We start from the raw sequence: 27,061 nt of genomic DNA on the forward strand, positions 1-27,061 counted from the left end.
GATCTCAACTGGCCTACCTGGTTAAATAAAGGTGATCTCAACTGGCCTACCTGGTTAAATAAAGGTGTTATCAACTGGCCACCTGGTTAAATAAAGGTGATCTCAACTAGCCTACCTGGTTAAATAAAGGTGAAACAAAATAAATAAAAAAATATCGTCAGTGTATGTTCCTTGTATTTATTGCCATGTGCTTAAACACAATTATTAAATAAACCTGTAAACATTATGGATGTTTTATGTTTCTCATTTCCTTCATATTGTTGGTAAAGTTGGTCAAAGACTGAATTACATGTTGTGGTTAAAATGCCATTTTATTGATCTTGATAAGTATTGAAAGTGGATGTTACAAACACTAAATTATATGACTCGATAAAAACATTTAATTTTCTAGATGATGTGTTGAGTATGCATGTTAACATGTCAGTGAACCAGTTACTGGGTGCAGCCATTCAACATGTACTCAGATACAAAGTCTTTAAATTACATGACTCGATAAAAACATTTCATTTTCTAGATGATGTGTTGAGTATGCATGTTAACATGTCAGTGAACCAGTTACTGGGTGCAGCCATTCAACATGTACTCAGATACAAAGTCTTTAAATTACATGACTCGATAAAAACATTTAATTTTCTAGATGATGTGTTGAGTACGCATGTTAACATGTCAGTGAACCAGTTACTGGGTGCAGCCATTCAACATGTACTCAGATACAAAGTCTTTAAATTTTTTGCATGTAGGCCTGTTCTTTGATCCTTGGCACTTTTTCTCATTGGGCACTTGTTCAATCCAGGTATTTGATTCCAAAAGGTATTGCATCCTAAAAGTCAAACAGAGAAATGGTGAGACATTTACCAGGGAAGTCCAATTCTCACAGAGTAAGACCTTAGGGGTAAAAACATCTTCAGTTGTCTTATGACATCATAGCCAGAACTTACTGGCCATTCGAGTCGGTGGTGGAGCCATCTTTGCCCATGATGAGGTATGTCTTCCCTGTCTCTAGCTGTCCTTTACACTGGAGCCTCTTGGCGAACACTCGCACTTTGCTCTCCTCCAGCTTCACATCTCCGGCTGGCAGAAAGAGGGCACAGAGTTACCATAGTTACCATGACCGTAGAAAGAAGTACATGTACTATCTATGGTTACGTCTTCATGAACATTCTAGTCACAGACAGAGATCTCAAGTCAGGATTGGAATAATGGTTTTATCACTTACTGGCTCGGAGTACCTTCGTCACATTAGTTGTGTAGAGTTCAAAGTTACTCTTCACAGACATACTGATGACTTGGACAATGAAACCTAAAACAAACCAGATTTAAAATCAATTACTAGCTTCACCTTATTTGTCCCATACTGTAACTGTTAAATTATTGACCTGTGTCATACTCATAGCTAAATTGTCTACTGACCGTAATCCACAGTGGGGGAATAGCAAGCATGTTCAAAACGATCTTTCTTCTCTAGCTTCAGTGGTCCAAAAGTGTCCTTCTCTTTGTGGCAGGGCCCTAAAAAACCAATGGGACTTTCTTTAGTGTCATACAGACCCTAACCAATGAAACCAGAACCAATGGGACTTTCTTTAGTGTCATACAGACCCTAACCAATGAAACCAGAACCAATGGAATAGTCCCAAAATGGTCAAATCCCGCCTTTAAGGCCCTACAGGCAGGCTCAATCAAATTCTCCACACTATTAGAACCCAGGTCTGGTGCCATAACAGTGAGAGAATTCTTCAAAATGGTAACTGAGAGAATGTTGGCGATAGTGATAGAAATAATAACTTACTCTCTGAACACTGGCACACATCCCCTGAACACAATGTTGAAACCATCTTGCTTCTTTTTGGTGCAGCATAGAAAGTAGTACACTTTCTGTCTGTGATAGTGTGTGTGTGTGTGTGTGTGTGTGTGTGTGTGTGTGTGTGTGTGTGTGTGTGTGTGTGTGTGTGTGTGTGTGTGTGTGTGTGTGTGTGTGTGTGTGTGTGTGTGTGTGTGTGTGTGTGTGTGTGTGCGAGAGAGAAAGAGAGATAGAGGAGAAAAAGAGGGGAGGAAGGAAGGGACAGAGGGAGAGAGAGAGGGAGAGGAGGGAGAGAGGATAGAGACAGAGAGCGAGAGAGAGAGAGAGTAGGAGAGAGAGAGAGAGAGCGAGAGAGAGAGGGGAGGGAGGAAGGTGTATGTTAGCAAAGACAGACAGACCAGGAGGAAGAGAGAGAGACAGTGGCAGATGGGGAGAGATAGTCAAATTATGCATTATTTTTTAGTGATGGCTAATATATTCAGAAGACTATTTGACAGATACAAAAAAATCTATCAAGGTAACAAAAAAAAGTACAGAATAAATGTGAAAAGAAAGCCTTGTATACCTGGTTCATAGTAGTCATAGAATGTGGCCGGAGCAGGCTGCAGTAAACCTATAGTTACTGTCTGCACAGCCCTAAACGTTACACACTCCCTTTCCTCAATCTGGACAGAGACAGAAAAAACCTTTGGGATTTTCGATTTCACACTGTTCCACCGAGTTGCTTGTGTATTTGTGTCTGTGTGAGTCTCACCTCATTAAAGTACAACAGCACTTTGCCATGTGAGACCTCGTAGTGAGAGATGTATTGTTCATCAGGGTTCTTTAGCTGTGGAGAGACAACAGTTAGAGAAAGAGGAAGGGAGGAAGGAATGATCGAGGGATGAAAAGGGGGAAAGGAGAGAGGAAGGAATGATCGAGGAATGAAAAGGGGGAAGGGAGAGAGGAAGGAATGATGGAGAGATAAAAGGGGGAAGGAGGGAGGAAAGAATGATCGAGGGATGAAAAGGGGGAAAGGAGAGAGGAAGAAATGATCGAGGGATGGAAAGGGGGAAAGGAGAGAGGAAGGAATGATGGAGGGATGAAAAGGGGGAAGGAGAAAGGAAGGAATGATCGAGGGATGAAAAGGGGGAAAGGAGAGAGGAAGGAATGATGGAGGGATGAAAAGGGGGAAGGAGGGAGGAAAGAATGATCAAGGGATGAAAAGGGGTAAGGAGAGAGGAAGAAATGATCGAGGGATGAAAAGGGGGAAAGAAGAGAGGAAGGAATGATCGAGGGATGAAAAGGGGGAAAGGAGAGAGGAAGGAATGATCGAGGGATGAAAAGGGGGAAAGGAGAGAGGAAGGAATGATCGAGGGATGAAAAGGGGGAAGGAGAGAGGAAGGAATGATGGAGGGATGAAAAGGGGGAAGGAGAAAGGAAGGAATGATCGAGGGATGAAAAGGGGGAAAGGAGAGAGGAAGGAATGATGGAGGGATGAAAAGGGGGAAGGAGGGAGGAAAGAATGATCAAGGGATGAAAAGGGGTAAGGAGAGAGGAAGAAATGATCGAGGGATGAAAAGGGGGAAAGGAGAGAGGAAGGAATGATCGAGGGATGAAAAGGGGGAAAGGAGAGAGGAAGGAATGATCGAGGGATGAAAAGGGGGAAAGGAGAGAGGAAGGAATGATCGAGGGATGAAAAGGGGGAAGGAGAGAGGAAGGAATGATCGAGGGATGAAAAGGGGGAAGGAGAGAGGAAGGAATGATGGAGGGATGAAAAGGGGGAAAGGAGAGAGGAAGGAATGATGGAGGGATGAAAAGGGGGAAGGGAGAGAGGAAGATCAGGGGATGAAAAGGGGAAGGGAGAGAGGAAGATCAGGGGATGAAAAGGGGGAAGAGAGAGAGGAAGATCAGGGGATGAAAAGGGGGAAGGGAGAGAGGAAGATCAGGGGATGAAAAGGGGGAAGGGAGAGAGGAAGATCAGGGGAGAGACTGACAGAACATTGGTTACTAAAGAAAAGTAAAGGGAAGGGGTTGGTAACGTGTTTATATAGACTCTATGTGATGATGAAGACTCACCTTGTCCAGGTCGTCTGTCTGTGCCTCAAAGCCACTGAGCAGTGTGATGTCGGCTATGGACATTCCTGTGAGATTCCTGGTCAGACTATGACTAAAGAATATAAGTTAGTTAGCTTACTGAAAAACCACTGCCCTATCGCCTAGGCCGTCACAAAATATTCCTCCCAGTCATAAATCTTCTGTTATTTGTATATTCATGACAGAATCAGTTCCCTCTCTGTTTAACTGATCTCACACAGACCTCTCTGTTTAACTGACCTCACACAGACCTCTCTGTTTAACTGACCTCACACAGACCTCTCTGTTTAACTGACCTCACACAGACCTCTCTGTTTAACTGACCTCACACAGACCTCTCTGTTTAACTGACCTCACAGAGACCTCTCTGTTTAACTGATCTCACACAGACCTCTCTGTTTAACTGACCTCACACAGACCTCTCTGTTTAACTGACCTCACACAGACCTCTCTGTTTAACATACCTCACACAGACTTCGTATTCAACATCGTTTTCAGAATTCCGGCTTTGCTGAGTATCTCTTCTGTGTCTGCTGCGAGCGTCAAACCACTCAATCGCTGATCGGGGGACATCCTCTTCCTCCCTTTTCTCTCCGTCTCCATAGTCACCCTCATAGTCGTTGTAGTCTTCAACAATCTGGGCTGATGAAACAAAGTGTTTTCATAGTGTACTCGTGGAACTCTGTCACACACATCCTAACCTGTAGTAAAAGGAGCACTGAATCAGAGTAGTGCTGTACGCTCACCAGTGTACTCTACTCTCCCCTCTACTTTGACTGTGATTGACAGAAGGTTACAGTCGTCTGCAGTGTCCAGTAGATGGTAAGCTTTCGTAACCTGCCAGACAGATCAATATATTACCAGTTTGAATGAACATCAATAAATATATTTTGATGAGAAAGACGCTCACCTTCATCTTGGCTTTTCCCTGTCCCGTTAGGGCTACGTCAATGATAGGATTACCAATCAGTCTCTGGCCAAGTAGAGACAGAGAGAGAGAGAGTTACGTGTGTGTGTGTGTGTGTGTGTGTGTGTGTGTGTGTGTGTGTGTGTGTGTGTGTGTGTGTGTGTGTGTGTGTGTGTGTGTGTGTGTGTGTGTGTGTGTTGGAGTGGGTATACCTTCAGCTCCGTTTCTACTTTATCCCCCTTGTTGTCCAATGACAGCTTCTGAATGTCGCTCTTCCCTGGAATAGTGAACTGTACCTCCACTTCTGTGATGGGAGGTTGGGGCCTGTTCAGTGCATACTCAGAGAGAGCCTCCAAAGCCACTATAGTATCCTAAAGACATTAAGATGAATGCATAGACTGGATACAAATTGAAGGTAGACATTTAGCATGTTATTTCTACCAAATGGTGTAGAATGTAAAATGCCCATCGACTCTCAATGAGTGGGACTCTCACCCTTGGGTCACTGTATCAGTAGAATATCAGTATTGTTGGACTGAATATGAAGGTGGAAAATTAGCAAAACATGCTAACTAGGAACAAGGAAACTACATGCACTAGGAGGCAATGAAGCAGCCACATCATGTTTTGGCATTGTTTGGCTCTCCATCAATACAGTATATCTCACCTGTGAGGACTTGAAGTCTCCTCCATCAATACAGTATATCTCACCTGTGAGGACTTGAAGTCTCCTCCATCAGTAGAGTATATCTCACCTATGAGGACTTGAAGTCTCCTCCATCAATACAGTATATCTCACCTGTGAGGACTTGAATTCTCCTCCATCAATACAGTATATCTCACCTGTGAGGACTTGAAGTCTCCTCCATCAGTACAGTATATCTCACCTGTGAGGACTTGAAGTCTCCTCCATCAGTACAGTATATCTCACCTGTGAGGACTTGAAGTCTCCTCCATCAGTACAGTATATCTCACCTGTGAGGACTTGAAGTCTCCTCCATCAGTACAGTATATCTCACCTGTGAGGACTTGAAGTCTCCTCCATCAGTACAGTATATCTCACCTGTGAGGACTTGAAGTCTCCTCCATCAATACAGTATATCTCACCTGTGAGGACTTGAAGTCTCCTCCATCAATACAGTATATCTCACCTGTGAGGACTTGAAGTCTCCTCCATCAATACAGTATATCTCACCTGTGAGGACTTGAAGTCTCCTCCATCAGTACAGTATATCTCACCTGTGAGGACTTGAAGTCTCCTCCATCAATACAGTATATCTCACCTGTGAGGACTTGAAGTCTCCTCCATCAGTAGAGTATATCTCACCTATGAGGACTTGAAGTCTCCTCCATCAATACAGTATATCTCACCTGTGAGGACTTGAAGTCTCCTCCATCAGTACAGTATATCTCACCTGTGAGGACTTGAAGTCTCCTCCATCAGTACAGTATATCTCACCTGTGAGGACTTGAAGTCTCCTCCATCAGTACAGTATATCTCACCTGTGAGGACTTGAAGTCTCCTCCATCAATACAGTATATCTCACCTGTGAGGACTTGAAGTCTCCTCCATCAATACAGTATATCTCACCTGTGAGGACTTGAAGTCTCCTCCATCAGTACAGTATATCTCACCTGTGAGGACTTGAAGTCTCCTCCATCAGTACAGTATATCTCACCTGTGAGGACTTGAAGTCTCCTCCATCAATACAGTATATCTCACCTGTGAGGACTTGAAGTCTCCTCCATCAATACAGTATATCTCACCTGTGAGGACTTGAAGTCTCCTCCATCAATACAGTATATCTCACCTGTGAGGACTTGAAGTCTCCTCCATCAATACAGTATATCTCACCTGTGAGGACTTGAAGTCTCCTCCATCAGTACAGTATATCTCACCCGTGAGGACTTGAAGTCTCCTCCATCAGTACAGTATATCTCACCTGTGAGGACTTGAAGTCTCCTCCATCAGTACAGTATATCTCACCTGTGAGGACTTGAAGTCTCCTCCAGCAATACAGTATATCTCACCTATGAGGACTTGAAGTCTCCTCCATCAATACAGTATATCTCACCTATGAGGACTTGAAGTCTCCTCCATCAATACAGTATATCTCACCTGTGTGGACTTGAAGTCTCCTCCATCAGTACAGTATATCTCACCTGTGTGGACTTGAAACCTCCTCCATAGTTCTCCTGTGAAGTCAGCCAGCAGGCTGCAGAGTCTGCCCACTCTGCGTCCTTATGAGCCACTGCAGTTAACAGGGCATAGGCTGTAGTCTCTACTGTTATGGCCTCTGTTGTCGGTACATAATGTTTCTTTTCCTCATTCACCATGCCAGCGTTAGCATACCACCCACGGCAATTGTCTTTCCCTGTCAAGAGCAGTCAAAGAATATCAATGTCAGCAGCAATCCCCCATCAGCCCACACCATACTGACGTATAACAGGAGTGTAATAGGACAATACCTTCAGTTGCCAGTCCTTTGAGTTTTTCCCAGGCAGGCTCAGCCTGTTTCCGGTCAGTCAGACAGACTGACAGACAGTAGGCTGTTATGGCCACAGCGTAGGGCCTCTGTAGCCCCTCAACATGTGAGAGCAGGTAGTCGGTGGCTTTGGAGATATTGGCTTTCTACACAAACACAAACACAAACACAGAGCAGCTAGCCATTCTGGTTACAAATAGGAGCATTTGATGCCTCTGTTTTTCTTCTTCTCCAGGATAGAGACGGCTGATTTAGACGGATGATTCGGTTGAAGTCGGTTAATTGGTAACACAATAAAAAAGTACACTATACTAAACACTTGTGAGTTAATAAGGAAATATGTCCACCTATCTTACCGTATCGCTACGCTCCTTGTTGTCTGTCAGGAAAGGGAGGGAGCGATTTAGAGCCACAGTTATGAAAGCAGTCATGGCGACATCTCCCTCTATCCCTCCAATGCCTCCCTAGAGAGAAAAAGAGACAACTCAACTCAACAGATAAAGAGAAAATACAGGAGGGTTGCCAGTTCGAGTCCTGCGTCTGACTGAGTTGGCAACCAGAGGGTTGCTGGAATGAAATCCTAGATGCCTTTGCCTGCTGTTGTGCTTTTAAGCAAGGCACTTAACCCCCACACAACAACAGCTCCCCAGGCGTCCAGTGTGGAAGCCTCCCACACCTCTCCAAAACCTGTCTATGTTATGTGTGTCTTTCGGAGGAGTTGGGTTAAAAGCGGAAGTCAAATTTCGGTTGGACCTTGTGTGAAACTGCCCAATGAAGTGATCTTCATGTTAAAACTAGTGTTCTGAATAATCCTTTACCTGCATTTCCCGGTGTATGACTGGGTTAGGGTCCGAGAATGATCCATCCTCCTTCTGTTTAACCAGGAGGTATCTGACTGAATCAATGATATGCTGCTCAGACACACCCTGTGCCCATCTCCCCTTCTCTCCACCGCCTGCATTCTGACGTTCTGCCACCAGAGACATCACTTTCACAACAAGGCCCGTCAGCCTAGAGAGGAAGGGTAACAAACACTGTGATAGGATCGGCCAGCTCCAGTCCTGGAGAGTTGCAGTGTTTACAGGCTTTTATTCCAGACAGACAGAAAACTACAGTACCACAAAAACAAGCAACGTAAAGAGAGATGTACTGACCAGTAACTGGTGGGATGGTGCGTCCAAGCTCCATACGATCCATCACCCTTTTTAAAAGTCAAAATTCTCATATAGCCTGACAGAGAGAGAGAGAGAGAGAGAGAGAGAGAGAGAGAGAGAGAGAGAGAGAGAGAGAGAGAGAAAGAGAGAGAGACAGAGAGAGATATTGTATTTTGTGTTTCTTACTATAAATGAAAATAAAACATCTTCATTACAGTTCTCCCACACCTTGCTCTGTGAACTGGAGAGCTGTATCTCTGATGCCAGGGGGCAGCTCATACCAGCGCTGGCTAAGGTCCAGATAGCGGAGGGCCAGGGCTGTGGGGGCCATACGTTTCATAGTCTGCTCTGCACATCCATGAGGAGCATTGAGCAAGCTGCTAACCCCATCGGGAGAGAGCAGGGTCTTGGAAGTGGACTTGCCAAACAGCTCCCCTGGGGAATGGATGAGATTGGATATTAAACTGACAATATTGTTGTGAAGAGAAATGATTGGAGGGTAAAATGAGTCAGACCTTCCATCTTGACGAAGATATTGGTGCTGGAGCCAGGGACTGTGTTGTCTGGTAACTTTCCATCAAACGTGAAAGATTGGCGACTCTTCCCTGACAACAGAGAATGAGAGAAGCTGGTTGGTGCTTTTTATGCCATAAACTATTACGTGAATAAAATGCTGTCATCATAGATATTCTGTTAGCAATCTCACCAATATTGGCATTCAGGTCAACAAAATGAGTTTCCTCCACTCTCTTCTCTATTCCCTCCGTCTAAAATATGAGAAACTATTATATTACATAAATGCAGTAGCTTTACAGTAATGGATCTTCAGTTCAAATTTTTTGTAGTAGTAATTTTCCCCGATATTTTTTGTATACTTACTCTAACATTCAGAATCTTTTCAATAGCATCACTGCCGTCCTCATTCTCTATGTCATAAAGGCGTATTTTGATGGGTATGGGGCCGGTTTCCATGGGTACTGCAGAGAATGTGACTGCTTTGGAGGAGTGGGCCTCCACGGTGATGTTGACATAGGTTTTGATGGAACTGGAGCCTGGTGAACAGAGCTTGTCATTTCTCTCCATGTGGAGTGCAATCTGAGAAGGAGGAAGTGCTCCATCAGCTGTATGGCATTTCATATTTCTGTATATGCTTCTGAAGTGTTCAACTGTAGTACTACAGAAAGTGATTCAACTGTACCTGTGCAGCCTCGTCACAATAGTTGTAGACAACAGGAGCAATAGACATTTGCTCAAATCTTTTGACTGAGTACGGCAGCCTCAGAGAGACAAAAACCTTCTTAAACACACGGAACTCATGTGGTTCTGCCACACAGATGCCTGCAGGAGGGACACACACAGACAGGTCCATTACTCTCCAGAATGACACCACACGTTCTGTCTAGGTACAGAACGTGTCTAGGTACAGGAATATGAACCAATAGAGGAGGAAGATGTTACCATGAGAAGCAGACAAGCTGACAGCCTGTATCTCCCAGGTGGTGATGGAATCAGGCAGAGCCACAGTATGACTAAGGGAGACAGAGAGAGAGACAAATTACAATAGTGTTTCAGACACATGGCGCCGATATACTGTGTGTCTAAATGTCCATTTCTCACCTTCCTTTGCCGTTTATATCGACCACTGCGAATGCAAAGCTTGGGGGGAAACTTCTGCGTATTTGCTGATTGGTTGTGTCAAAGAAGTCTTCGATGTCTGTGGCACTCGCAGCTGAGAGGAGAGAGTGTAGACTAAAGGTGTCACAATAATATAACCTTTTAAGATCGTATTCTCATCCAATCCTTTTAAGTTATAACAAGTCAGACATGTCTGTCTAAAGGATAGTGTCTGTTATCATTTTGTTACCATGTTATACATGTTAGAATGGTAATATCCCCAACAATCAAGTCATCCTCACTCCTGCCATGTCCTCTCTGGGCGTCGTCTCGTTTCTTCTTCTCCCTCAACTTCTCTCCCTCTATGCAGCAGTCCAGGAAGGCCTTGACACAGACACGGTCCTTATTGGCTCGTGCCACTCTCTCGGCTCTCTGCTGACACGTCCTCAGCATGGGGATCAGGGACAAGCCATGAGAACAACACTCCTGCAGCTTGGCGTCTGAGTAACTGGATTCTGGGAGTTGGAGATGGTGAGGTAGTGACAAAAGGTTTTAGTTCGTACCTGCCAGGACTGATGAACAGTCTCTCCCACCACCTCAGGCAGCAGTTAGTGACAGTCAATAGTAAAGGAACGTTGTAATACTTATGGACACCATCTGCTCCTGGAGGTCCAGGGAACGCCTCTGTCGTCTGAAGCCTGACTCACAGTTAAACCCTAAGACAAACACACATACAGTAGGGTGAAGACCATCAAATCAAAACATCAACATATTGTGGGAACATGTAGGTTTTGAGCAACTATGATGTCATTAATGCTTTGTTGAAATGTACGTCTGAGTTGGTGTTTCTTTTTCTATTTTTTTTTCCTTTATGTTGAAGGTTGGGATTTAAGTCCCAGCCAATGTCATGTCTAGTTTAGTGGATCCATGTCTGTGAAATGTTAAGTTGTCTACCTCCTAAAGGGGTTTTAACCCTATCCCAGAGAACATCATTCAGAAACTATGGACCAAAGAAGAAGTAGTGTAGACACTAGACAGATGTTTTGTTTAATCACACTACGTTCGTCATACCCTTCCTCATCCTAGATAGCACATGAGAGTTGGAGATGAATGACAAGCCAGCGTCGTTCAACACAGAGGCTGTATCTGAGCCGCCACCGTATGAGCAACCAAGGTCATAGGACTGCATGGACGAGAATACCTGTGAACAGCACACAAAATATTCACACTATTAGTCAAAAAGAGCCGTTTGGTCTTTATTGCATATAATATATTCATACCTGTACATTATAAGGAGTGCGTTTTAGAGGAAATAATGTTGAGGAGACAATATGTATAATTATTCTTTAGTAAATAGTATCTTGTATATGTGTATATACAGTACCAGTCAAAGGTTTGGACACACCTACTCATTCAAGGGTTTTTCTTTTCTACATTTCATATTTTATATTCTTCAAAGTAGCCACCCTTTGACTTGATGACAGCTTTGCACACTCTTGGCATTCTCTCAACCAGATGCATGAGGTCACCTGGAATGTATTTAAATTAACAGGTGTGCCTTGTTAAAAGTTAATTTCTGGAATTTCTTTCCTTCTTAATGCGTTTGAGCTTGTTGTGACAAGGTAGGGGTGGTATACAGAAGATAGCCAAGACCAAGTCCATATTATGGCACTAATAGTTCAAATAAACCAAGAGAAACGACAGTCCATCATTACTTTAAGACATGAAGGTCAGTCAAAATCTCAAGAACTTTGAAAGCTTCTTCAAGTGCAGTCGCAAAAACCATCAAGTGCTATGATGAAACTGGCTCTCATGAGGACCGCCACAGGAAAGGAAGACTCTGAGTTAACTCTGCTGCAGAGGATAAGTTCATTAGAGTTAACTGCACCTCAGACTGCAGCCCAAATAAATGCTTCACAGAGTTCAAGTAACAGACTTCTAAACAGCAACTGTTCAGAGGAGATCAGGCCTTCATGGTCAAATTGCTGCAAAGAAACCATTACTAAAGGACACCAACAAGAAGAAGAGACTTGCTTGGGGAAAGAAACACGAGCAATGGACATTAGACCAGATGGAAATCTGTCTTTTGGTCTGATGAGTCCAAAGTTGATATTTTTGGTTCCAACCGCCGTGATTTTGTGAGACGCAGAGTAGGTGAACAGATGATCTCCGCAAGTGTGGTTCCCACCGTGAAGCATGGAGGAGGTGTGATGGGGTGGGGGTGCTTTGCTAGTGACACTGTTGATGATTTATTTAAAATTCAATGCATACTTAACCAGCATGGCTACCACAGCATTCTTCAAAGATACGCCATCCCATCTGGTTTGCGCTTAGTGGGACTATCATTTGTTTTTCAACAGGACAATGGCCCAAAACACACCTCCAGGCTGTGTAAGGGCTATTTGTGATGGAGCGCATCAGATGACCTGGCCTCCACAATAACCCAACCTCAACCCAATTGAGATGGTTTGGGATGAGTTGGACAGCAGAGTGAAGGAAAAACAGCCAACAAGTGCCCAGCATATGTGGGAACTCCTTCAAGACTGTTGGAAAAGCATTCCTCATGAAGCTGGTTGAGACAATGCTAAGAGTGTGCAAAGCTGTCATAAAGGCAAAGGGTGGTTACTTTGAAGAATCTAAAATCTAAAATATATTTTGATTTGTTTAACACTTTTTTGGTTGCTATATGATTCCATATGTGTTTTTTCATAGTTTTGATGTCTTCACCTTTATTCTATAATTTGAATATAGCAACAATAAAGAACACCCTTGAATGAGTAGGTGTTCTAAAACTTCTGACTGGTACTGTATATTCAAAGAAATATATATAAGGGGATTAGAAATTATGCAGACAATTACATTGATGGAAGCTACAATATTTCTGCAATATTAAAGCTGATGTGCCCCCACCCAACAAATAAAAGAATAATATTAAAATAATAGTAGCTTGCCTGTTTGGGGGTGAGTTTGTTCTGGGCATTGAGAGCATAAATAGCCTTGTCCACAGCCAGCAAGGCAACTTTGGCCTTCTGACCATTTAAGTCTATCTCCAGCTTCGCCGTGTTTCCAGGTAGATATTCATCTTTTGACTTTACCTAGAGCATATAAATATACATATACCTAGAGCATATAAATATACATATACCTAGAGCATATAAATATAAATATATACCTAGAGCATATAAATATACATATACCTAGAACATATAAATATACATATACCTAGAACATGTAAATATACATATACCTAGAGCATGTAAATATACATATACCTAGAGCATATAAATATACATATACATAGAGCATATAAATATACATATACCTAGAGCATATAAATATACATATACCTAGAGCATATAAATATACATATACCTAGAGCATGTAAATATACATATACCTAGAGCATTTAAATATACATATACCTAGAGCATTTAAATATACATATACATAGAGCATTTAAATATACATATACCTAGAACATATACATATACCTAGAACATATAAATATACATATACATAGAGCATTTAAATATACATATACCTAGAACATATAAATATACATATACCTAGAACATATAAATATACATATACCTAGAACATATACATATACATAGAGCATATAAATATACATATACCTAGAACATATACATATACCTAGAACATATAAATATACATATACCTAGAACATATACATATACATAGAGCATATAAATATACATATACCTAGAACATATAAATATACATATACCTAGAGCATATAAATATACATATACCTAGAGCATGTAAATATACATATACCTAGAGCATTTAAATATACATATACCTAGAGCATTTAAATATACATATACATAGAGCATTTAAATATACATATACCTAGAACATATACATATACCTAGAACATATAAATATACATATACATAGAGCATTTAAATATACATATACCTAGAACATATAAATATACATATACCTAGAACATATAAATATACATATACCTAGAACATATACATATACATAGAGCATATAAATATACATATACCTAGAACATATACATATACCTAGAACATATAAATATACATATACCTAGAACATATACATATACATAGAGCATATAAATATACATATACCTAGAACATATACATATACCTAGAACATATAAATATACATATACATAGAGCATTTAAATATACATATACCTAGAACATATAAATATACATATACATAGAGCATATAAATATACATATACCTAGAACATATAAATATACATATACCTAGAGCATTTAAATATACATATACCTAGAACATATAAATATACATATACATAGAGCATATAAATATACATATACCTAGAGCATTTAAATATACATATACCTAGAGCATTTAAATATACATATACCTAGAGCATATAAATATACATATACCTAGAGCATTTAAATATACATATACATAGAGCATTTAAATATACATATACCTAGAACATATAAATATAAATATATACCTAGAACATTTAAATATACATATACCTAGAGCATATAAATATACATATACATAGAGCATATAAATATACATATACCTAGAGCATATACATATACCTAGAACATATAAATATACATATACCTAGAGCATATAAATATACATATACCTAGAGCATATAAATATACATATACCTAGAGCATTTAAATATACATATACATAGAGCATATAAATATACATATACCTAGAACATATAAATATACATATACATAGAGCATATAAATATACATATACCTAGAACATATAAATATACATAGAGCATATAAATATACATATACCTAGAACATATAAATATACATATACCTAGAACATATAAATATACATATACCTAGAGCATTTAAATATACATATACATAGAGCATATAAATATACATATACCTAGAACATATAAATATACATATACATAGAGCATATAAATATACATATACCTAGAACATATAAATATACATATACCTAGAACATATAAATATACATATACCTAGAGCATATAAATATACATATACCTAGAGCATTTAAATATACATATACCTAGAGCATTTAAATATACATATACATAGAGCATTTAAATATACATATACCTAGAACATATACATATACCTAGAACATATAAATATACATATACCTAGAGCATATAAATATACATATACCTAGAACATATAAATATACATATACCTAGAACATATACATATACCTAGAACATATAAATATACATATACCTAGAGCATATAAATATACATATACCTAGAACATTTAAATATACATATACCTAGAGCATATAAATATACATATACCTAGAGCATTTAAATATACATATACCTAGAGCATTTAAATATACATATACATAGAGCATATAAATATACATATACCTAGAGCATTTAAATATACATATACCTAGAGCATGTAAATATACATATACCTAGAGCATATAAATATACATATACCTAGAGCATATAAATATACATATACCTAGAGCATATAAATATACATATACCTAGAACATATACATATACCTAGAACATATAAATATACATATACCTAGAGCATATAAATATACATATACCTAGAACATTTAAATATACATATACCTAGAGCATATAAATATACATATACCTAGAGCATTTAAATATACATATACATAGAGCATATAAATATACATATACCTAGAACATATAAATATACATATACATAGAGCATATAAATATACATATACCTAGAACATATAAATATACATAGAGCATATAAATATACATATACCTAGAACATATAAATATACATATACCTAGAACATATAAATATACATATACCTAGAGCATTTAAATATACATATACATAGAGCATATAAATATACATATACCTAGAACATATAAATATACATATACATAGAGCATATAAATATACATATACCTAGAACATTTAAATATACATATACCTAGAACATATAAATATACATATACCTAGAGCATATAAATATACATATACCTAGAGCATTTAAATATACATATACCTAGAGCATTTAAATATACATATACATAGAGCATATAAATATACATATACCTAGAACATTTAAATATACATATACCTAGAACATATAAATATACATATACCTAGAGCATTTAAATATACATATACATAGAGCATATAAATATACATATACCTAGAACATTTAAATATACATATACCTAGAACATATAAATATACATATACCTAGAGCATATAAACATACATATACCTAGAACATATAAATATACATATACCTAGAGCATATACATATACATATACCTAGAACATATAAATATACATATACCTAGAGCATTTAAATATACATATACCTAGATCATTTAAATATACATATACCTAGAACATATAAATATACATATACCTAGAGCATATACATATACCTAGAACATATAAATATACATATACCTAGAGCATATAAATATACATATACCTAGAGCATATAAATATACATATACCTAGAGCATTTAAATATACATATACATAGAGCATATAAATATACATATACCTAGAGCATTTAAATATACATATACATAGAGCATATAAATATACATATACCTAGAGCATATAAATATACATATACCTAGAACATATAAATATACATATACATAGAGCATATAAATATACATATACCTAGAACATATAAATATACATAGAGCATATAAATATACATATACCTAGAACATATAAATATACATATACCTAGAACATATAAATATACATATACCTAGAGCATTTAAATATACATATACATAGAGCATATAAATATACATATACCTAGAACATATAAATATACATATACATAGAGCATATAAATATACATATACCTAGAACATATAAATATACATATACCTAGAACATATAAATATACATATACCTAGAGCATATAAATATACATATACCTAGAGCATTTAAATATACATATACCTAGAGCATTTAAATATACATATACATAGAGCATTTAAATATACATATACCTAGAACATATACATATACCTAGAACATATAAATATACATATACCTAGAGCATATAAATATACATATACCTAGAACATATAAATATACATATACCTAGAACATATACATATACCTAGAACATATAAATATACATATACCTAGAGCATATAAATATACATATACCTAGAACATTTAAATATACATATACCTAGAGCATATAAATATACATATACCTAGAGCATTTAAATATACATATACCTAGAGCATTTAAATATACATATACATAGAGCATATAAATATACATATACCTAGAGCATTTAAATATACATATACCTAGAGCATGTAAATATACATATACCTAGAGCATATAAATATACATATACCTAGAGCATATAAATATACATATACCTAGAGCATATAAATATACATATACCTAGAACATATACATATACCTAGAACATATAAATATACATATACCTAGAGCATATAAATATACATATACCTAGAACATTTAAATATACATATACCTAGAGCATATAAATATACATATACCTAGAACATATAAATATACATATACATAGAGCATTTAAATATACATATACCTAGAACATATAAATATACATAGAGCATATAAATATACATATACCTAGAACATATAAATATACATATACCTAGAGCATTTAAATATACATATACATAGAGCATATAAATATACATATACCTAGAACATATAAATATACATATACATAGAGCATATAAATATACATATACCTAGAACATATAAATATACATAGAGCATATAAATATACATATACCTAGAACATATAAATATACATATACCTAGAACATATAAATATACATATACCTAGAGCATTTAAATATACATATACATAGAGCATATAAATATACATATACCTAGAACATATAAATATACATATACATAGAGCATATAAATATACATATACCTAGAACATTTAAATATACATATACCTAGAACATATAAATATACATATACCTAGAGCATATAAATATACATATACCTAGAGCATTTAAATATACATATACCTAGAGCATTTAAATATACATATACATAGAGCATATAAATATACATATACCTAGAACATTTAAATATACATATACCTAGAACATATAAATATACATATACCTAGAGCATTTAAATATACATATACATAGAGCATATAAATATACATATACCTAGAACATTTAAATATACATATACCTAGAACATATAAATATACATATACCTAGAGCATATAAATATACATATACCTAGAACATATAAATATACATATACCTAGAGCATATACATATACATATACCTAGAACATATAAATATACATATACCTAGAGCATTTAAATATACATATACCTAGAACATTTAAATATACATATACCTAGAACATATAAATATACATATACCTAGAGCATATAAATATACATATACCTAGAGCATATAAATATACATATACCTAGAGCATTTAAATATACATATACATAGAGCATATAAATATACATATACCTAGAACATATACATATACCTAGAGCATATACAGTGCCTTGCGAAAGTATTCGGCCCCCTTGAACTTTGCGACCTTTTGCCACATTTCAGGCTTCAAACATAAAGATATAAAACTGTATTTTTTTTGTGATTCAACAACAAGTGGGACACAATCATGAAGTGGAACGACATTTATTGGATATTTCAAACTTTTTTAACAAATCAAAAACTGAAAAATTGGGCGTGCAAAATTATTCAGCCCCTTCACTTTCAGTGCAGCAAACTCTCTCCAGAAGTTCAGTGAGGATCTCTGAATGATCCAATGTTGACCTAAATGACTAATGATGATAAATACAATCCACCTGTGTGTAATCAAGTCTCCGTATAAATGCACCTGCACTGTGATAGTCTCAGAGGTCCGTTAAAAGCGCAGAGAGCATCATGAAGAACAAGGAACACACCAGGCAGGTCCGAGATACTGTTGTGAAGAAGTTTAAAGCCGGATTTGGATACAACAAGATTTCCCAAGCTTTAAACATCCCAAGGAGCACTGTGCAAGCGATAATATTGAAATGGAAGGAGTATCAGACCACTGCAAATCTACCAAGACCTGGCCGTCCCTCTAAACTTTCAGCTCATACAAGGAGAAGACTGATCAGAGATGCAGCCAAGAGGCCCATGATCACTCTGGATGAACTGCAGAGATCTACAGCTGAGGTGGAAGACTCTGTCCATAGGACAACAATCAGTCGTATATTGCACAAATCTGGCCTTTATGGAAGAGTGGCAAGAAGAAAGCCATTTCTTAAAGATATCCATAAAAAAGTGTTGTTTAAAGTTTGCCACAAGCCACCTGGGAGACACACCAAACATGTGGAAGAAGGTGTTCTGGTCAGATGAAACCAAAATTGAACTTTTTGGCAACAATGCAAAACGTTATGTTTGGCGTAAAAGCAACACAGCTGAACACACCATCCCCACTGTCAAACATGGTGGTGGCAGCATCATGGTTTGGGCCTGCTTTTCTTCAGCAGGGACAGGGAATATGGTTAAAATTGATGGGAAGATGGATGGAGCCAAATACAGGACCATTCTGGAAGAAAACCTGATGGAGTCTGCAAAAGACCTGAGACTGGGACGGAGATTTGTCTTCCAACAAGACAATGATCCAAAACATAAAGCAAAATCTATAATGGAATGGTTCAAAAATAAACATATCCAGGTGTTAGAATGGCCAAGTCAAAGTCCAGACCTGAATCCAATCGAGAATCTGTGGAAAGAACTGAAAACTGCTGTTCACAAATGCTCTCCATCCAACCTCACTGAGCTCGAGCTGTTTTGCAAGGAGGAATGGGAAAAAAATTCAGTCTCTCGATGTGCAAAACTGATAGAGACATACCCCAAGCGACTTACAGCTGTAATCGCATTAAAAGGTGGCCCTACAAAGTATTAACTTAAAGGGGCTGAATAATTTTGCACGTCCAATTTTTCAGTTTTTGATTTGTTAAAACAGTTTGAAATATCCAATAAATGTCATTCCACTTCATGATTGTGTCCCACTTGTTGTTGATTCTTCACAAAAAAATACAGTTTTATATCTTTATGTTTGAAGCCCGAAATGTGGCAAAAGGTCGCAAAGTTCAAGGGGATCGAATACTTTCGCAAGGCACTATAAATATACATATACCTAGAGCATACATAGGAAAAGATTAGGATGATAACACCAAATACGTATCATTAGTAAATGACTCTGAACTGAATTGTAACTTATTAACAGTCAGCATAGATTAAACCCTTTATTTCTCTTTCTTTGTTTTGTGTTTCTAACAGGCTTTGGCCACATTGCTGTCTGATTCTCCACAACTCTCTCAGTCAATGCTGATGCTGATCTACTCCAGTCACTGTTCACTCACCTTCACTGTCCCCTCACAAGCATCGTCGACGTCTACCCACACAGAGTCAGTAATGATGTCACCTTTCTGATCATAGTAGTAGCCAATCAGACGGAAGGAGGGGGTCATATCAGGCGTGATTGGAAGCTGAACCTTTGTTAAGTCCCCTGATTTGACAGAACCCTGTTTTGTTAGCACTCCACGGCTGAAAACCTGACGATTAAAAACAGAGAAGTGATTGTTTTTCCTCTCAGTTATAGAACTTTTCCACCATGTCCTGCTCCTTGTGATTTCAATTCAATTCAAGGGGCTTTATTGGCATGGGAAACATGTTAACATTGCCAAAGCAAGTGAAGTAGATAATATACAAAAGTGAAATAAACAATAAAATGAACAGTAAACATTACACTCACAGAACTTCCAAAAGAATAAAGATATTACAATTGTCATATTATGTACATATACAGTGTTATAATGATGTACAAATGGTTAAAGTACAAAAGTGAAAATAAATAAGCATAAATATGGGTTGTATTTACAATGGTGTTTGTTCTTCACTGGTTGACCTTTACTTGTGGCAACAGGTCACAAAGTTTGCTGCTGTGATGGCACACTGTGGTATTTCACCCAGTAGATATGAGAGTTTATCAAAATCGTGTTGGTTTTCAATTTTTTTGTGGATCTGTGTAATCTGAGGGAAATATGTGTCTCTAATATGGTCATACATTGGGCATATATCTCTCACCATGTAGTAAATAAACCCATCCTCTGGTGGCCCATTGAAGACTTTGAATACAACGGAAAGGGTTTGACCCAGCGTCAGAAACGTTTGGCTCACGCTCACGCTCAGATAGGTGTTGCCAGGAGACGATGTACGATTGACGTCTTTGGTTATTTTCTGGTGATCTACAGTCACCTAATGGAAACAGAGAGGGGAAAACAAGGGATAAAAGAAGAGAGAACCAATCCAAAGTCTTTAGTTTCATATGATTCCTTCAGTGTTTAGTTCAGAAGCCTATTGCTGTATTGCTTGAAGCTACTGCTAGAAGCTACAGTTTTATTTGGACTATTTTGTTATACTTACCTCCACAGTAATGTCACGATCAAGATTGGGAAGGTTAAAATCGTGCCACACTGCGCCCTGCTGGTTAGTCTTTACAGTTTGGTCTCCATCCTGGAGTTCTGGCAGATGCATTCTCACTGGCTCTCCAACAGCTGGGGAACCATTTGGGAGACGGACCACCACCTAACAGATCACCGGACAAAACAATATACAGTTCATCATTTCACAGATAGACATTGTTCAATCTAACGTATCTCTGTCATCCAAATTGAGGCTTTACCACTACACTGAGAGGAACTCCAGGGATGTAGTGAGAGCGGGTACGGGACAGGTCTACGGTGTAACGCTGGGAAACAACAGGAAGAGACACCTCTGCTTCCTGTAGCTCACCACCTGGTGAAGGGATAAAGTCAGTACACTACCAATATCGTTTAGTTGTCTTGTACCTACTGTATGACTGTACCACATTTCAAAAGTCTATTTTTGTTCAAACTAAGAACAACAACTGATGCCTTACTGATGATGTCAGTGACAGACACGGCCATGTAAAGCTGTGCTTCGCTCAGGACCACGTCTGAGAGGGTGGTGTTGAGGTTGGATTTGAGTTGCTCTCGGAGCTTGGATTCCTGGAGAACCGCCGACCCCTCTCCATCTTTTATCTGAGAGAAAAAGGCAAGCGACAGGTTTTTGGTCAAACCATAACTCAAGCTTTGCTTAAACCAAAATGTTGTAACATTATGTAGAAATAGGTTGGCCGCCACGTCAGTTGTCCTTCAGAGCTCCCAGAACTTTAGTCTTCTTCTCTGATCGAAGAGTACAGATATTTTGATTGAAATATGACACATTTATCCTCTCACCGATCCAGTCAGCTCCAATCCTCTGATGAAGACAATCTTGTCTTTTTCACCATCTGGCCCCTGTGTTTTCTCCTTCAGTCCAAACCGGCAGTGGAAAGCTCCCTTTATACTCTCACCATAGGAGTACCTGAGGGGGAAATACAGTGAGGTCAGACCAACTGACAGAGTTCTATGACATATTCATAGATTTGATAAACATTTAGAGGACTTGTACTTGGGTGAATGTCTCAATGAGAACCACATAGCCCGAACTAAAGTTACATTTGCGTGCTCAGTCCACTCCTGTACTCCCTGTTCACTCATGACTGCACGGCCAGGCACGACTCCAACACCATCATTAAGTTGGCTGATGACACAACAGCATTAGGCCTGATCACAGACAACGACGAGACAGCCTATAGGGAGGAGGTCAGAGACCTGGCCGTGTGGTGCCAGGACAACAACCTCTCCCTCAACGTCATCAAGACAAAGGAGATGATTGTGGACTACAGGAAAAGGAGGACCGAGCACGTCCCCATTCTCATCGACGGGGCTGTAGTGGAGCAGGTTGAGAGCCTCAAGTTCCTTGACGTCCACATCACCAACAATCTAACATGGTCCAAGCACACCAAGACAGTCGTGAACAGGGCACAACAAAACCTAATCACCTTCAGGAGACTGAAAAGATTTGGCATGGGTCCTCAGATCCTCTAAATGTTTTACAGCTGCACCATCGAGAGCATCCTGATGGGTTGCATCACTGCATGGTATGGCAACTGCTCGGCCTTCGACTGCAAGGCACTACAGAGGGTAGTGCGTACGGCCCAGTACATCACCGGGGCCAAGCTTCTTGCCATCCAGGACCTCTATACTAGACGGTGTCAGAGGAAGGCCCTAAAAATTGTCAAAGACTAGAGCCTCCCTAGTCATAGACTGTTCTCTCTGCTACCACACGGCAAGCGGTACCGGAGCACGAAGTCTAGGTCCAAAAGGCTTCTAAACAGCTTTTACCCCCAAGCCATAAGACTCCTGACCATTTAATCAAATGGCTACCCTGAATGGTTACCCAGAAACCCCCCCCCCCCACCCTCCTTCTACGCTGCTGCTACTCTGTTATTATCTATGCATAGTCACTTTAATAACTCTACCTACATGTACATAGTACCTCAATTACCTTGACACAGGTGCCCCCACACATTCACTCTGTACCTTTACCCCCTGTATATAGCCTCCACACTGACTCTGTACCTTTACCCCCTGTATATAGCCTCCACATTGACTCTGTACCTTTACCCCCTGTATATAGCCTCCGCACTGACTCTGTACCTTTACCCCCTGTATATAGCCTCCACATTGACTCTGTACCTTTACCCCCTGTATATAGCCTCCACATTGACTCTGTACCTTTACCCCCTGTATATAGCCTCCACATTGACTCTGTACCTTTACCCCCTGTATATAGCCTCCACATTGACTCTGTACCTTTACCCCCTGTATATAGCCTCCACATTGACTCTGTACTGGTATCCCCCTGTATATAGCCTCCACATTGACTCTGTACCTTTACCCCCTGTATATAGCCTCCACATTGACTCTGTACTGGTATCCCCCTGTATATAGCCTCCACATTGACTCTGTACCTTTACCCCCTGTATATAGCCTCCACATTGACTCTGTACCGGTACCCCCTGTATATAGCCTCCACATTGACTCTGTACCTTTACCCCCTGTATATAGCCTCCACATTGACTCTGTACCGGTACCCCCTGTATATAGCACCATATTGTTATTTACTGCTGTTCTTCAATGATTTGTTATTCTTACTTATCTCTTACTTTTTTTGTTGGTATTTTCTTAAAACTGCATTGTTGGTTAAGGGCTTGTAAGTAAGCATTTCACTGTAAGGTCTACTACACCTGATGTATTCAGCATTTCACTGTAAGGTCTACTACACCTGATGTATTCAGCATTTCACTGTAAGGTCTACTACACCTGATGTATTCAGCATTTCACTGTAAGGTCTACTACACCTGATGTATTCAGCATTTCACTGTAAGGTCTACTACACCTGTTGTATTCAGCATTTCACTGTAAGGTCTACTACACCTGATGTATTCAGCATTTCACTGTAAGGTCTACTACACCTGATGTATTCAGCATTTCACTGTAAGGTCTACTACACCTGATGTATTCAGCATTTCACTGTAAGGTCTACTACACCTGATGTATTCAGCATTTCACTGTAAGGTCTACTACACCTGATGTATTCAGCATTTCACTGTAAGGTCTACTACACCTGATGTATTCAGCATTTCACTGTAAGGTCTACTACACCTGATGTATTCAGCATTTCACTGTAAGGTCTACCTACACCTGTTGTATTCAGCATTTCACTGTGAGATCTACTACACCTGTTGTATTCAGCATTTCACTGTAAGGTCTACTACACCTGATGTAGTCAGCATTTCACTGTAAGGTCTACTACACCTGTTGTATTCAGCATTTCACTGTAAGGTCTACTACACCTGTTGTATTCAGCATTTCACTGTAAGGTCTACTACACCTGTTGTATTCAGCATTTCACTGTAAGGTCTACTACACCTGATGTATTCAGCATTTCACTGTAAGGTCTACTACACCTGTTGTATTCAGCATTTCACTGTAAGGTCTACTACACCTGTTGTATTCAGCATTTCACTGTAAGGTCTACTACACCTGTTGTATTCAGCATTTCACTGTAAGGTCTACTACACCTGTTGTATTCAGCATTTCACTGTAAGGTCTACTACACCTGATGTATTCAGCATTTCACTGTAAGGTCTACTACACCTGTTGTATTCAGCATTTCACTGTAAGGTCTACTACACCTGTTGTATTCAGCATTTCACTGTAAGGTCTACTACACCTGTTGTATTCAGCATTTCACTGTAAGGTCTACTACACCTGTTGTATTCAGCATTTCACTGTAAGGTCTACTACACCTGATGTATTCAGCATTTCACTGTAAGGTCTACTACACCTGTTGTATTCAGCATTTCACTATAAGGTCTACTACACCTGTTGTATTCAGCATTTCACTGTAAGGTCTACTACACCTGTTGTATTCAGCATTTCACTGTAAGGTCTACTACACCTGTTGTATTCAGCATTTCACTGTAAGGTCTACTACACCTGTTGTATTCAGCATTTCACTGTAAGGTCTACTACACCTGATGTATTCAGCATTTCACTGTAAGGTCTACTACACCTGTTGTATTCAGCATTTCACTATAAGGTCTACTACACCTGTTGTATTCAGCATTTCACTGTAAGGTCTACTACACCTGTTGTATTCAGCATTTCACTATAAGGTCTACTACACCTGTTGTATTCAGCATTTCACTGTAAGGTCTACTACACCTGTTGTATTCAGCATTTCACTGTAAGGTCTACTACACCTGTTGTATTCGGCGCAAGTGGCAAATACAATTTGACTTGACATTTTATTTTCAGCACTTTGTAAGGAGCTAGATGTTGTAGGGGGAAACAGTTGATATCAGGATTAAATCTTACTTGGCTAAAATTGTGAAGGTGAACTGTTCAGTGTTCAATAGAAAGTAGCTTTGCTTAGGTATGACGGTCACCTCAAAGCTCGGCAGCACTGAAACAAAAAAACATGTTCAGGACAACAAAACATTTCTTATCCTTTCTCCATGTGTAAGAAAATGTATAAATAATAGCATGAATACATTTTCAGTAAAATATTTGAAGAAAGATTGGCTTTAAACTTGAAATATTCAAATGGTAAATAGAGAGTAAGTTGAGCAAAGGAGATAAAAAGAGAAAATATGAACCAAATTTCTTGACTTGAAATTCTCGAGTAACAGCATTCTTTTCATCTCCTTGGTAATGAGCCACGATCCTCCAGACACCCATTCTAAAATAAAAACACACCAGGTATGATATTAGGTTGTCTTATTATAATCTATTGTTTAAGTAAATCATGTCATCGATTGATCAAATAAGGATAGTTGCACAATATCAGTCATTTAATAGATGCTAACATTGAATAATTGTGAAATTTCCATAGCACATAATATATGACTGTACTCTGAGACATCAGGGATATTAAAAGGGATATTGGTGAATATTCCATCCGTAGCTCTCTTAAGAGTCTTCATTATCCGGTTGCCCGCAGCATTCTACCAAGGAGATACAAATCAGTTACAATACAAATCAGTTACTATTTCACAACTCTTTCAAACATCAAAACAAGCTTTTTTGCATCAGAGATCTCCACCACAATGATAAACATTTCAACACTTCATCAAATGAAATGTAACAACGGAATGTGGTCAAAAATTTCAAGTTTGTACTCACAAAAATAGAGATCTGAAAAACGTCATCATGGGGCTTCATTGAGTGGTTGAGGGTAAATATCCTGTATCTCACTGGTAAAAAAAAATAATCCTAATATAATATCTTAATTGTAAACCTTTGACCAATATTAAAGTTGTACTTGGGCATTTTGACTGGGAGGTCCTTTATCTACTTCCCCAGAGTCAGATGCCTATAGGTGTCTTAGCAGATACGCTAGTTAGCATTGGCTCGTGAAACTACCTCTAACTTGCTTCATACTGGACACAGACACATAAAAATGATACCCATCAGTTCATCTGACTCTGGGGGGGAAGTAGATAAGGGGGCCTCATTGCCAAAATCCCAAGTATCCCTT

The 27,061-nt window shown here is 38.5% G+C and overlaps 1 protein-coding gene across 2 annotated transcripts in view; it reads right to left on the reverse strand.

The window, feature by feature from the left end:
* Positions 1-289: 289 nt before the first annotated feature.
* LOC110506677 (complement C4) overlaps positions 290-27,061 on the reverse strand; it is a 30,418-nt gene continuing 3,646 nt past the window's right edge. Inside the window, exons 4-41 of one of the 2 annotated variants that reach the window (XR_016483912.1) lie at positions 26,707-26,777; positions 26,437-26,528; positions 26,181-26,263; positions 25,900-25,987; positions 22,369-22,495; positions 22,029-22,170; positions 21,792-21,904; positions 21,533-21,694; positions 21,194-21,364; positions 20,470-20,661; positions 12,987-13,130; positions 11,107-11,236; positions 10,680-10,751; positions 10,338-10,550; positions 10,039-10,150; positions 9,880-9,950; positions 9,620-9,759; positions 9,301-9,516; positions 9,128-9,188; positions 8,937-9,026; positions 8,650-8,856; positions 8,422-8,497; positions 8,086-8,278; positions 7,624-7,731; positions 7,251-7,413; positions 6,901-7,156; positions 4,994-5,152; positions 4,785-4,847; positions 4,621-4,711; positions 4,339-4,516; positions 3,857-3,947; positions 2,553-2,627; positions 2,364-2,463; positions 1,787-1,876; positions 1,411-1,506; positions 1,217-1,300; positions 939-1,071; positions 290-820 (exon numbers count right to left, since the gene is read on the reverse strand). Coding sequence is in view for 1 of the 2 variants with exons in the window: in XM_090187710.1 (XP_090043836.1) it covers positions 679-820; positions 939-1,071; positions 1,217-1,300; positions 1,411-1,506; positions 1,787-1,876; positions 2,364-2,463; positions 2,553-2,627; positions 3,857-3,947; positions 4,339-4,516; positions 4,621-4,711; positions 4,785-4,847; positions 4,994-5,152; positions 6,945-7,156; positions 7,251-7,413; positions 7,624-7,731; positions 8,086-8,278; positions 8,422-8,497; positions 8,650-8,856; positions 8,937-9,026; positions 9,128-9,188; positions 9,301-9,516; positions 9,620-9,759; positions 9,880-9,950; positions 10,039-10,150; positions 10,338-10,550; positions 10,680-10,751; positions 11,107-11,236; positions 12,987-13,130; positions 20,470-20,661; positions 21,194-21,364; positions 21,533-21,694; positions 21,792-21,904; positions 22,029-22,170; positions 22,369-22,495; positions 25,900-25,987; positions 26,181-26,263; positions 26,437-26,528; positions 26,707-26,777 (4,751 nt within the window). In the remaining variant the exon portion in view is untranslated. The remainder of the gene's footprint in view (positions 821-938; positions 1,072-1,216; positions 1,301-1,410; positions 1,507-1,786; positions 1,877-2,363; positions 2,464-2,552; positions 2,628-3,856; positions 3,948-4,338; positions 4,517-4,620; positions 4,712-4,784; positions 4,848-4,993; positions 5,153-6,900; positions 7,157-7,250; positions 7,414-7,623; positions 7,732-8,085; positions 8,279-8,421; positions 8,498-8,649; positions 8,857-8,936; positions 9,027-9,127; positions 9,189-9,300; positions 9,517-9,619; positions 9,760-9,879; positions 9,951-10,038; positions 10,151-10,337; positions 10,551-10,679; positions 10,752-11,106; positions 11,237-12,986; positions 13,131-20,469; positions 20,662-21,193; positions 21,365-21,532; positions 21,695-21,791; positions 21,905-22,028; positions 22,171-22,368; positions 22,496-25,899; positions 25,988-26,180; positions 26,264-26,436; positions 26,529-26,706; positions 26,778-27,061) is intronic. The other variant, XM_090187710.1, reaches the window with a different exon arrangement.

This window comes from Oncorhynchus mykiss, chromosome 2, assembly GCF_057628025.1.
Source record: "Oncorhynchus mykiss isolate SJ-2025 chromosome 2, ASM5762802v1, whole genome shotgun sequence".
NCBI lineage: Eukaryota > Metazoa > Chordata > Actinopteri > Salmoniformes > Salmonidae > Oncorhynchus > Oncorhynchus mykiss.